This window comes from Lepidothrix coronata, unplaced genomic scaffold (genome assembly GCF_001604755.1).
Source record: "Lepidothrix coronata isolate B3197 unplaced genomic scaffold, Lepidothrix_coronata-1.0 Scaffold305, whole genome shotgun sequence".
Taxonomy (NCBI): Eukaryota; Metazoa; Chordata; class Aves; order Passeriformes; family Pipridae; genus Lepidothrix; species Lepidothrix coronata.
In genome coordinates this window covers 548961-561455 of record NW_016690485.1, presented here as the reverse complement: position 1 = coordinate 561455, position 12495 = coordinate 548961, and the positions used below count along the sequence as shown (strand labels likewise).

Sequence of the window (12495 nt, the reverse complement as noted above, 5' to 3'; positions counted from 1 at the left end):
CCAAATCAGGCATCCCATAGGAAATGGGAAGGGAGGAAGGAGCAAGGTGACAGGGGGCTGTGACCCCCAGTCCCCAGAGATGCCTGAGGGAGTTTCAGGGGAGCACAAAGGGGACCCAGCAAAGAGCAGCCAAATGCAATCTGTTTCTGTTGGTTTATTTTAAAAAAAGGGCCAAAGAAGTATAAAAAAATAAATATTTAAATAGAATTCCATTTTATATATTACCACAAATCTTCTTAATAATTATTAATTATTGTTAAGAATAAAATTATTAATTCAGGTCACAGCTCTCGGCGCACACTGGGCTTTCCACTGAGGCAATAAATAACCCTCACAACCTGCTCTGGTGCCAGGAGCGAGCCAGCACCTCCTGCCACCGGCCTGGGGCCTGTCCCCATGGCCCCTGTCCCGTGTCCCATGCCCCTGTGTCCCACACCCCCTTGTCCCACCCACCCCGTGCCAAGGCTGCATTCAGCCGTAGGAGCCCAGCCCTTGGCCATTGGTACATTCAGAGCCCTCCCGATGGGAAAAGCACTTTTCCAAAGGAGAGGGACATTCCATGCCCCGCCGTGCCCGCGCGGGGGGACGATGCTCCACAGTGGGGTGACTGCCCGCTCTGTCCCCCGGGGGGTGGCCTTGTCCTGGATGGTGGGACCCAGCCCCAGCCACCACAGCCACCAAAGTACCCCCAGTCCGGCTCCTTGTGGATCCTTAAAATGTGCAGGGGGAGCGTGTCCCCATGTCCCCATGTCCCTGCCAGCTGCTGCACCGCCGTGTCCTTCCTCGCAATCCTTTTTCCGGGGAAGTGGAAGCTTTCAGACGGTGCTCAAGGGTGTCTATCAGGCTGCTCTCCATGATGGGGACCGTCCGTGGGGGACAGAGTCCAGCCCTGCCGCCAGCCCCCACAGCTCCCACAGCTCCCACAGCTCCCCACACCCCATGGGAGCACAGGGATGGCTGAGGCTCATCCTGGGACCAGCCCACGCCCCGGCATCACCTCGGGGATGTGCTGGGGATGTGCTGCCTCGTCCCGCTGGATGCCGGCCCCGGCCCTGCTCCACCCGGGACACTCCGGCCTGCAATGTTCACCCCCTCAAGGGGCAATAAATTACCAGAGGGCGGATGGGGCCAGTGCAGGGTCCGGGGTAATAAATAGGAAGGCAGGAGTTGGGGAGGCAGCGGCAGGGGCCGCCAGCAGTGGAGAAGCAGCGGAGCCGGGGCGGGCGCTCATGAGGGGCTGAGATGAGGTAGGAGGACACGTGCTGCCTGGCCGATGACCTGCACGTACTTCCTGAGCACCTGGCAGCCCTGCTGCTTCTTCTTGAAGGCGCTCTTGCCCTTGGAGCTCTCCCCGTACCTGACGTCCACCTGGAAGATGTTGTAGTTCTTGCAGAGGAGGCAGGTGAGGTTGGAGATGAGGCCCCGGGTGGTCTTGGTGGTGTTGTGGAGCCGGTCAAGGAGCTCCTTGGCCGTGGGGTTGAGCTCCTCCTGGTCGCGCGTGATGTTCCCCAGCGAGGCGTTGAGGAAGGCGAAGAGCTTGTACATAGCCACCATCACCTCCTTCCTCTCACTCGTCCGGTTGACACGGAAAGCAGGGAAGAAGATGCCGGTGGGGTTGCAGAGTTTGTCGCTCTCGCTGCTGAACGGCTCTCCCTGGCACTTCAGCTGGGGGGAGAGGTGAACGTCACCCCATGTCCCCTGTGTCCCTCCTGGCCACCCCTTGCCGCCATCCCCACCGTGTCCCCAGCACTCCCCCTCCATGAACTCGTCGATCAGACTCCCCCAAGGTCCCCTGTGTCCCGGAGCATCACTTACGTAGAGGCTGAAGAGGTCCTGGGCGGTGGCGTTGAGCAGCGCGACTTGCCTGCGGGTCTGCTCCTGCACGTTGGAGCGGCACAAGCCGTGGCCGGGGCAGCTGGAGCCGGTGACCAGCAGTGCCCGTCCGGCCACCGGCCGCCGCTGCAGCAGGAGCAGGGCCATGAAGGGCACGACACCTGCGTGAGGAGAGAGGCCACTGTCACAGTGGGCACCGAGACGGGACGATGATGGCCCACGGGGACCACGTCGCAGAACATCCTCCAAGGATGATCCCAGTTCCAGGCACCCAAAGATATCGAGCCGTGGGGACCCATCCCTCTCGGGTGTGGGTCCAGCTCAGCCGGCAGCCCTCAGGCGCCCCGTTTTTCCATCCCGGCCGTGCCGAAGTTCCCGTCCCACTCCCGTCCCCCTCACCTGCCCCCCGGCAGGCGCTCCCCCGCCTCCCTTCCGGGCGGGGGGCCCCGCAGCATTCCCACATTTCGCAACCGGCCCGGTGGCGACCTGCCGGGTTTAATCAAATATGCAAAGCGCTTTTTCCTCCGTTATCCCGGTCCGGGCGCTGCGGGAGCAAGGCCCCACCCCGGCCGGGCTGACTCAGCGGGGCGCCCGCAAGGAAACCTGCGTTCGGCGTGCCCTCCCTCCCTCGCTCCCGCCTCCGGCCCCACCGCCTGCCTCAGTTTCCCCGTCTGCGAAGTGGGCGCAGCGCCGAGGAGCCCTGGGGAGAGACGACGCAGCTGCCAGAGACTCCAGCCAGGAAATCCCTGGACGCGGAACAAGGGGACTCTTGAGCCACCGGCAGCTGGGTCGCCCCGGCGTCCCCCTCCTGAGAGCGGGGCGCTCCGAGCCCTCATCCCCTGGGACTCACTCCCCCAACCCGGGATCCCTGCTCGGGGAGGCCGAGACGCTTCCGAAGCGCTGCCACTGGGCTGGGCATCCTCGGGGCAGGGTGGCCCGGGGGGTCCCGGCTGCTGGGTGACCTGGATGCCACTGGCAGGGCCCCGTCGGGGCGGGGGTCCCGTGCCCGCCCCGGGGGTGCTGCCAGGCGAGGCCCCGGGCAGTGCCGAGAGCAGGAGCTGCCCGCACTTGTCAGCGCCTCCGACGTGCCGCCGGTGCCGGGTAATCCAAGCCTCGATTTATTTACTCTGCCCAGGTGGGAAAGGACTTACCTGGGCGTGTTGCGCTCCCTGACCCGCCGCCGCTCCCCTCCTGCACAGGACGGGGGGGACCCTTCCTCCCCGCGCCCCCGGGGTCCTGAGTGTTCCCACGGGATGCAGATTCCCTGACCCCGCCGCAAGCCCCTCTCGCTGCTTCCCCCCCGGCCGCTGCTTCTCCCCCTCTCACAGCTGAGCACCCACGTGTGCCAGGGGCCCTGGGACCCCCCAGCACTGCCACTGGGGTGGGGGCTGCTCCCTCCAACTCCCCCTCTTGCACTTGGCAGCCTCCCCATCCCTCCAGCGCTCCCAACACGGCATCAGGAGACGCAGAAGGAGGAAAAGCAGGAGGGGGGAAAAAGTATTAAAAAGTACAAAAAAGCCATTAAAAAAAAAGTTTCTCCCCCCTCCTTGAGATTTTTTTTTTCTTGGAAGCATTTCCAGTTATATAAGTGTCCAGATGTTGGCTGCACCGCGCCAGCGCCGCGCTTCGTTCCCGCTGCCAATTCCCAGAGATGCTCATCCCGAGGGGGAACGCAACGCGGCGGGAGCCCTCGCTCCAGCTCCAGCGGTGGCATCCAACCGGGACCCGCCTGCACCCGAGCATCATCGGGAAAAGGAGGGGAGGGGAAGGAAAAAAGAAGGGGAAAAAGGGGAAATAATATCCTCAAAGTTGATTTTTTTTCCTTTTTTTTACCTGCTGGCATGAACTTCATTGTGAGCCGCGTCCCGGGAGCGACTTAATAGGGATTGGTGTTGGCAGAGGAAGTTTTCAGAAATTCATGTTCATACTGGGGGACTTCTCGGGGTTTATATACCGGTCCGGCCTGCCTGTGTTGTAAGAGAGGAGGGGGGACACGCGGGGGGGTTGAAGCACCCGCTATCGTTCTCTTGAAACTGGAAAGCAGGCTTGGAAAGCCTGAATGATTCTTAGAATAAAGTTGATTCACCCGGTTTTGTGCGGTTTTTTTTTCGTTTCATGCGCGGGCTCGGGGAGGTGCTGGGGAAGTGAGTGGGAAGGGAAAGTTGAATTAAAGCCCCCCCAGGGGAGGAGAGCGGCCGCACGTGGGGTTTGGGGGTGTCGAGGGCGAGCGGTGCCGTCAATCACGGAGCCACAAACACTTTCACCCCCTCCCCGGCCGGGGCTTCCCCGCTGCCTGCGGAGCAGGCAGGAAAATAAAGGAGGGGGAAAAGTCTGATTTGGGGTTTTTGGGGGGTTTTAAAGGGATGAAAGATGAGGGAAGTTGGTGGTGGGGTCCCGCACCCCTCCGTCACGGTGGGCACCGGTGTCCCCCAGCCCGCCGGTGGCTCATCCCTTTGGGCAAAAATATTATAAGTAAAGGGTGGGTTTTCTGGAGGAAAAAGGACAAACCCACCCAGGGGGAGAGGCTGGACCGGCCCCCCAGGGTTAACCCTTCCCTCGGCGGGGCTGGCCCCTGTCTGGAGTGGACGGGAGGGTGCTGGGTGCGGGCAGAAGGGGGCTGGTGTGGACAGGAGGGTACTGGGTCATCCTTTCCTGGGTTTCCCATGGGATCAGGACACTACAGGTCTGTCCACTCCCCGATTTGGGTGAAAAACAGGTTAAATGGATTTTTTTGTCCCTCTCTATACTTTTTTCTCACCCAGGCCGAGCTGAAACTTTAATCAGGTTTAGCAAGTTTGCACCCTGGCAGGTGAACCCGACGGTGACAGTCAAGGAACGGTGATGCAAGAGCCACCACGACCCCGGCTGTCCCCCTGTGGAGGGGGGGACATGACGAGGGGGGACACAGAGACCCCCCTGTGCTTGGTGGTCCATGTCTGCTGCTGCCTCAGTTTCCCCAGGCAAGAACCAGCCTGGTTTGCTGATGGCATCGATGCCCCAGCAAGCAAAGCCCAGTTTAGCCCAGTCTGGCCTTACTGGGATGTCAGGAATGGGGCTGGAGGCTGCAAAGGACAGCGAGGATGAGCCCCATCACCCACCCCCCCAGCCTCAACCCGGTTTTATTGGGGTCTGGGGAGCAGTACATCACATATTGATGGACATCTGATGGCCTGACATATTTAATTAACTGAGGAATTAATAAAGTTAATTAATAGCACTGGGGAACGTCCTGGGGGGGTTGTGGGCAGGATTTACCCTTTCTCTGAATTTCTCAGGAGCAACTCAGCCAGGCTGGAGCTGAGCTGGGCTTTGGGGTCCCATTTATAATCGATTTTCTAGGGTGCTAGAAATGTTTGGGGGAAGTCTGGGGGGGGTGAAAGGTGCAGGGAGGTGGAGTGGGGGTCCCTCACGGGACCCTGATCATGGTGGGATGGACACAGTGGCACCAATGTTCCCAAGCCTGCTGGTGGCTCATCCCTTTGGGCAAAAGTATTGGGATTAAAGGGTGGGCTTTCTCTAGGAAAAAAACAAACCCACCCATGGGGAGATACTGGACCTCTGCAGGGAGCGATGCTCCCAGGGGAAAACAGCCCGGGCTGTTCCAAGGCCACCGCTGCCGTGCTGCTGCTCTGCCCCACTCCGAGCTGTCCCCTCCGCTGCATCCCGTCCGTAACTGTCCCGAGCTCCATCCCAGACATCCCCATCCCTTTCCCTGTCCCCGTGCGGCCCCTCCACCCCATCCGTGTTCCCGTCTCTGTCCCCGTCCCTGTCCCCATGCTGTCCTCTCATCCCTGTCCCTGTGCTGCCCCCCTTCCCCATCCCTATCCCCATCCCTATCCCCATCCCTATCCCCATCCCTATCCCCATCCCTATCCCCATCCCTATCCCCATCCCTATCCCCATCCCTGTCCCCGTGCTGCCCCCTGCTGCCCCAGCCCAGAACTGGCCTCTCCCCATCCCATAGTTGCCCCCTCTGCCCCATCCCCACCCAGAACTGCCCCATTCCCATCCCATCCTTGCTCTGGCGCTGCCACCCTGCCCCGTCCCCATCCCAGATCTCTCCTCTCCCCAGCCCACAACTGTCCCCTCCCGTCCTTCCCCACCCCCCCATCGTCCCCCCTTCTCCAGTCCCTCCCAGAACTGCCTCAGCCCCATCCCAGAACTGCCCCACCCCATAATTGCCCCCTGTGCCCCATCCCACAGTCCCTCAGGGTCCCCTCAGGATCCCACTCCTTGCTCTCCGGGTGCAGGGGGGGACACCCAGGTTCCAGCGTCACCAGAGCCCCTGGGGGGTCCCACAGGTGTGGGATGAGGCTGTGCTGGGTCTGGGGGTGTCTGGGGGGGCCCTGCCGGGGGTGGTGACGAAGGGATGAGTAAGGTAGGTGCCCCTGTGCCGGGGAAATCCGGAGCTCCCCAAAGGTGGGGACCGAATTCCCCTTTGACTCACGATGGTTCCCTGCCCAGGGCTGCCTCGCCCCTGCCCCTGTGCCCTGTCGGTGCCACCCTACAAATGTCACCCCACGGGTGTCACCCCACCAATGTCACCCCAGAGGTATCACCCATCAGTGACACTCCAGCAGTTCCACTCCCTCACCGGTGCCACCCCACACGTGTCACCCCCAGGCAGACACCGGGCTGCTTCCCACTGCCGTGTTTGGGGACCCCGTGGCTGTGACAGCGTGAGCTGCCCTTGGGGACTGTGGCCAAGCACTGTCCCCACCATGGGGTGGTTTTTCCCACAGGTGGGCACTGGGTTGCCCTGGGAGCCCCATGAGGACCCTACAGAGCCAGTGTCCCTCTGGTGACCCTCAGCCCAGGGTGTCACCCACCCCTTCACCCGCTCCCGGGGGGTCACGTACCTGTGCCCTCCCCTGCACAGCCCCTCCGGAGCTGGGTGGGCGGCTCGGCGGTGGCACAGTCACGGTCACAGTCACGGTCACTGTCACGGTCACCCACAGCACACCAGGCCAGCCCGGGCTGCTTCATGGTGACATTGTCCCCACCAGGAGTGTCCCCGGGTGCCAGGGCGGTGGTGGCCGTCCCGGTGGCGATGTTGCTGTGACTGACTCAGGCAGGGTGCCCACGGCACAGCCAGGCAGCCCGGCGGGCACCGGCACACGGCACACAGGGAACGAGTGACTCCATGGGGACACATGACCCGGTCTTAGGATTTTTGACTCAGCGGGACTGGTGGCAGTGGGTGGCCTGGTCCCCACGGTGGCCCTGGTCACACTGCAGGGACACTGCACTTGGTGTGGCTGTGGCGACGGCCCAGACTGTGCCAGGGGGCTGTCACAGAGGGCCGTGTGTGCCATGGGCTGTGTGCCACACCATGGCACGGCACATGCCTGGCAACACCAGGCCATGCCATGGGACACCACACCTTGCCATATCACACAATGTGTGCCATCTGTGCCACAATGTGCCATGTGCCACATCCTATGCCACATGCCACTGTGTCATGTCCTGTGCCATGCCATGGACCACATCCCATCATGTGCCATGTCCTGTGCCGTGTCCTGTGCCACACCATGGGCCACATCCCATCACATACCACACACCACATCCTGTGCCACGTGCCACACATGTGGCATAATGTGCCACATCCTGTGCCGTGTCTGGATGTGCCATGTCATGATGTGCCATGTTCTGTGCTGTGCCATGGGCCACGTGCCGTCTTGTGCCATGTCCTCTGCTGTGATAGGTGCCATGCCACGATGTGCCACGTCCTGTGCTGTGCCATGGGCCGCATCCCATCGTGTGCCGTGTTCTGTGCCACGCTGTGGGCCATGCTGTGAAGTGCAGTGCCATGTCCTGTGCCATTCCATGGACCGCATCCCACTGTGTGCCATGTGCCACATCCTGTGCCGTGCCACTCACCACACCGTTCTGCCCCTCATCCCAGGTGCCACATCCCCCACTATGCCACACTGTGTGCCACACCACCCCGTGTCACACCCCATGTGCCCTGGTGAGGACAACAGGCACAGTCTGGCCACCAAAATACAGCCCCTCTGTGCCCACAGCCACCAGGACAGACACAGGGACAGAGGGACACAGGGACACAGGGACACGACGTCTCAGTGGCCGACAGGCCGAGGTCAGCACTTTATTTCCTTCTGCCATTGTACAAAAATAAGGAGGTGCCACGTGGGCAGGGGGTACCGCCCTTCTCAAAGTACCAAAAATATCAATATTCATAAATAAAATCTTGTGACATCCATAGTTTAACACCGTACAAAAATTATCACAAAAATAGATATTTATATATTACAAATGTCCTTAAATATTTTACCCCACTACAGGGATGCATTAAATTAACTCTGAGATTCAATAAATACCATAAACACACAAACATTAATGTATAAATTAGGGGGCAGGGGGTGGGTGCTGCCACCCACCGTCACAGTGCGGTGGCCAGAGCCGAGTCCCTGCCCGGCACAGTCAGGGCTGTGGTGGCACAGCCTGGGGGGACACTGAGGGGACAGGGATCCTGAGGGTGTGGGAACACCAAGTGTGCAAGAGGGATCATGGGGACACCGAGCACAGGGGACACTGAGAGCACAGGGATGCTGAGAGCTTGGGGACGCTGAGGGCTTGGGGACACTGAGCGTGCAGGGACAAGGACAGGGATGTGCAAAGGGACACTGAGCTTGTAGGGACACCAAGCACAAAGGGACACCAAGTGTGCAGGGCAATGAGCTCACAGGGACACCAAACTTGTGGGGATACCAAGCTCAGAGGGACACTGAGCTCAGAGGGACAGTGAGCTTACAGGGACACCAAGCTCAGAAGGACACTGAGCTCAGAAGGACACCGAGCTCAGAAGGACACCAAGCTCAAAGGGACACCAAGCTCAGAGGGACACCAAGCTCACAGGATTCCTCTCCCAGCCGCTCTCTGGGGCCAGCAGATCTGGTGCAGGGCAGGCAGGGGGTGACAACACTGGTGACACTCCCTGGTGGCAGCAGCCCTCTTCGTGGGCCGAGTGGCTCTTAGTCAGGCCAGGTCACCCGACCCCTTGAATCACTGGAAAATCTGGCAGGGCTCAGTGACAGGGGCTGGCTGGGCACCCAGGGGACACCCGGCTCCAGGGTCAAGATGTGGGGGAGCTGGGAGGAGCAGAGCAGGGCTGTCCTGCAGCCGAGGGGTGGCACGGGGACAGCGGGGTCCCCATGGCAATGCAAAGTGACCAGAGATGCTCTGGGTGCACTCGTGTCTTCGCTCCATGGTGAGATGAGAGGGGCTCTGTGGTGCATCCCGGCCAGCCGAGGCATCTTTGTGCTGGGATGGGGTTGAGATGGGATGAGATGTGATGGAGATGATGGAGATGCAGACAAGGACAACTCCAGTGCCGGTGGGGCTGTTCTAGGAGCGCGGAGGTGTCCGTGAGCCCCGCTGGGACCTCCGCTTCTCCCGGCACGTCCGGCCACTCCTGGTCTCCAGCTGGGCACTGTACTCGGCCATGAAACGGGCGTAGCTCCAGAGGATCTGGCACCCCTGCAGCTTCTGCTTGAAGATGTTGGTGTGTTCCTTGGGGCTGGGGGGGGGCTGGTGGCGGGGGCTGAGGGCAGGGAAGAGCCCGGCCAGGTTGTTGAGGAGCCCCCGCACGTGCCGGCGGGTGTTGTTCAGGCGGCGAAAGATTTCGGCACCGGGGGGTCTGAGGTCACGCTGGTGCCGGATCATGTCCTGCAGTGCCTGGTCCATGTGGACCATGGGCTCCCACAGCCTCCTGAGCCCACAGGGCCCCTTCACCGGTCGCTGCAGCCACTGGGGAGGCGTGTTGGTGCGGCAGATGCTGTGGATGGTCAGGTGCTGGTCAGCCTCCTGCTCAGGGATGGGAGAGGATGATCAGGGACGTGGGATGGGAGAAGCACAGGGACCACCCCCCACCAGCCCTGTGTCCCCCTGTAGAGGGGACAGGTGTGACCCCTCACCCCGGGGAAGGGCACTCACGTAGAAGGTGAAGAGCTCCTGCGCGTCCTCGGCCATGAGCTTCACCAGTGCCTGGGTCTGCTGCACGGTGGGGGCTTTCAGGGGCCGCCCTCCCTGTCCTGGCACCACCCAGAGGATGAGGAGCCCTTTAGTGACAGCTGGGGAGGAAGAGGAGGGAGATGGGGGTCACTGGGGCACCACTGGGAGCCGGGTTGCAGCCCCCTCTCTGCACCAGAGAGGCACGAGCTCACTGTCCCCCCGTGCCACCGAGACAGCTCGGCCCCTGTGACCATCACCGGGCACCAGGCCTGGAGGCAACAACGCTTCATGCCAGGTGCATGCACTGACATCCTGTCCCTGCTGCAGGGATGACCCAACCCTTGCACCAAAAATCTGCTGGGGGTCCAGCGGGGAGGAGGATGAGGATGGTGGAGGTGCCATGGAGCAGCCAGGATGTGCAGCCCAAACACAGCAGCTGCTCCAGCAGCTGCCCCTGCCAGTGTGAACCACCACAACAGAGGGGACAGCAGTGACACTCTGGATCCAGCCCCCCTGCTCTGGCCAGTCACTGTCCCAGCCCCACTGTCACCCACGGCCACGTGCCAGTGGTGACTTTGGGTATGGCGCTGGGCTGGCACACAGCGTCTGTCCCTGCTGTGCTGGGAGGGCTGAAGGTTTTGGGCAAACTGTCTCCTGACCCTCTGCCATCGGTCCCCACGCTGCCCCCAAACATGTCTCCTGCCAGCATCCCCTCTTCCCCAGGCTGCTCATCCCCATGTGCCACAGTGGGGAATGTCCCCGTCCCCCCCCAGCGCCCGCGGGAGGTGACACTGCCACGGCACAGCTCGGTGCCATCTGCCACAGCAAGCCGACCGCCAGCGGGCCCCGCTCCGCGCTCCCTCCCGCGGCCCCCAGCCGGGTTGGCACAGCCAGGCACGAGCAAGGGGGCGGCTGTGGCACACGGGCACACACCTACCTGCCAGCACGCCCCAGGGCCGCCGGTCACACCGCATGGCCGGGGCGGGTGTTTCGCCGGCGAGAGTGACTTCCTTAACTGCTCGGGGAGGGGGAAGCTCGGCTTTTAAAGCGCAGCCGGTGGCCCCCACCGCCCAGGGACCCAACGGAAAGGCAGCGAGAAGTAAAGCCGTGCCCTGGGGGCCAATGAGCGGGGTGAGCGCCCGGCGGGAGGAAATGATGCCGGGCGGGCAATGGGATGTTCTTCGAGTCAGTTCCTCGAGGGAGTCCTGGTGGGTCCAGCCTAGGAGTCTGCAGTCCCATTGCTCATCCCAGATGTGGCGCCACTGGGCCCCCGTGTCCTGGTTTCTTGGAAAAGGGGCGTTTTGAGTCACCCTGATGTCACCGCTCGGCACCCAAAGGGTTGAACTGAAACCAGCCCTGTCTGCCCCGAAACCCCAATGCAAAAGAGGGCAGGGGCACCGGGGACAGGGATGTCAGCCATGTGCCACCACAGGGGCTTTCACATCCCAAATCCAACTGTGGGAGCCAAAAATCTGTCCTGGGAAGACGGGAGGTGGAAGCACAGGACATACGGGGCACCCCGGCATGGCTGGGGCCTGTGTGCTCAGCAGTGCTCCAGAGAACGCTCCATCCACCTGCTCACAGCCACCCACCCCTCAGGGGGACAAACTTGGGTGCTGATCAGGCTGGGGACACCGGGCTCAGCCCCCGTGCACGGCAGCACCCACGGGAATGCTGAGTGGGGACCCGCTGGGTGTTGCCCAAGGCACAGGGCCCAGGGCAGCGGAAGCCGAGTCGGGCAGCGCTGCCCTCGGGCTTGTGCAACACTGCCCGGGGGAGCCCTGCTCACACGGCCCCTGGCACTGCCCTGGAATGGACACGGCCTCGGCACCACCGGCAGCACCCAGGGCGAGTCCCCTTGTCCCCTCAGCTCCCCTTTCCCAGCAGATGGAGCCCGGCACTGACAGGGGCTTTTCCCACCTCATCAAAAGGAATCTCGCTGATCAGCATTTCCAGGTGTGTCGCAATCCCGTTGGTTTTGGTGACCCTCGGAGCCGCCCTGCACTGAATTTACACATTTGGAAGGTTTGGTGACGGCAAAGAAACAACCCAGAAACAACATCTCCTTCCAGGGGGAAGAACACGGCGGTGACTCACTTCCAGAAGAAGTGTTTTCTTTTCCCAAAATTTCCCCCATGACCTGCAGGGGCTGCTTCCTCCACCAGGGGCTTCCCCCTCCTCCTCCTCCTCCTCGGGGCATCCCCTGGCAGAGGTGGCAGCTGCAGGGGCAGGCAGGGCTGTACCTGGGGCATCCTGCTCACTCTGTTTGAAGTAGTTTGTCCATCCCTCAGTCTGCCTAGACAGGCTGTTAGCCAGCAGTCCACATATCTACCTACCCCTCCACCTGAATCATCCATCCATCCATAGATCCACCCATCTATCTGTGCACACATCCATCCACCTGCTTCTCCACCTACCCATAAAATCCTCCACCTGTTCTTCACCTATCCATTAATGTGTATATTCATCTTCCATATGATGAACCAACCATCCATACATCCAGCCAGCCACTCATCCATACACCTGCCCATCCATCCATCTGCCCATCCATATATCTATCTCTCCATCCCTCCATCTGCCCATCCATTCACCCAGAGGAACATCCCTGCCTCCCATTCATCCCTCCCTCCCTCCCTCCCTGACCTCACAGGCTCTCCCATGTTCCCTGCCATGGCAGGACCCCTGGAC

General features: G+C 61.6%; 1 protein-coding gene across 1 annotated transcript; it reads right to left on the bottom strand.

Moving 5' to 3' along the window:
• Window positions 1–1227: 1227 nt before the first annotated feature.
• On the bottom strand, window positions 1228–2296 carry LIF (leukemia inhibitory factor). The gene is made up of 3 exons (XM_017837510.1): window positions 2233–2296; window positions 1816–1994; window positions 1228–1665 (listed from the first exon to the last, which is right to left on the bottom strand). The coding sequence occupies exons 1-3, from the start codon at window positions 2294–2296 to the stop codon at window positions 1228–1230; spliced, it is 681 nt and encodes a 226-aa protein (XP_017692999.1).
• Between the last annotated feature and the right edge of the window lie 10199 nt (window positions 2297–12495).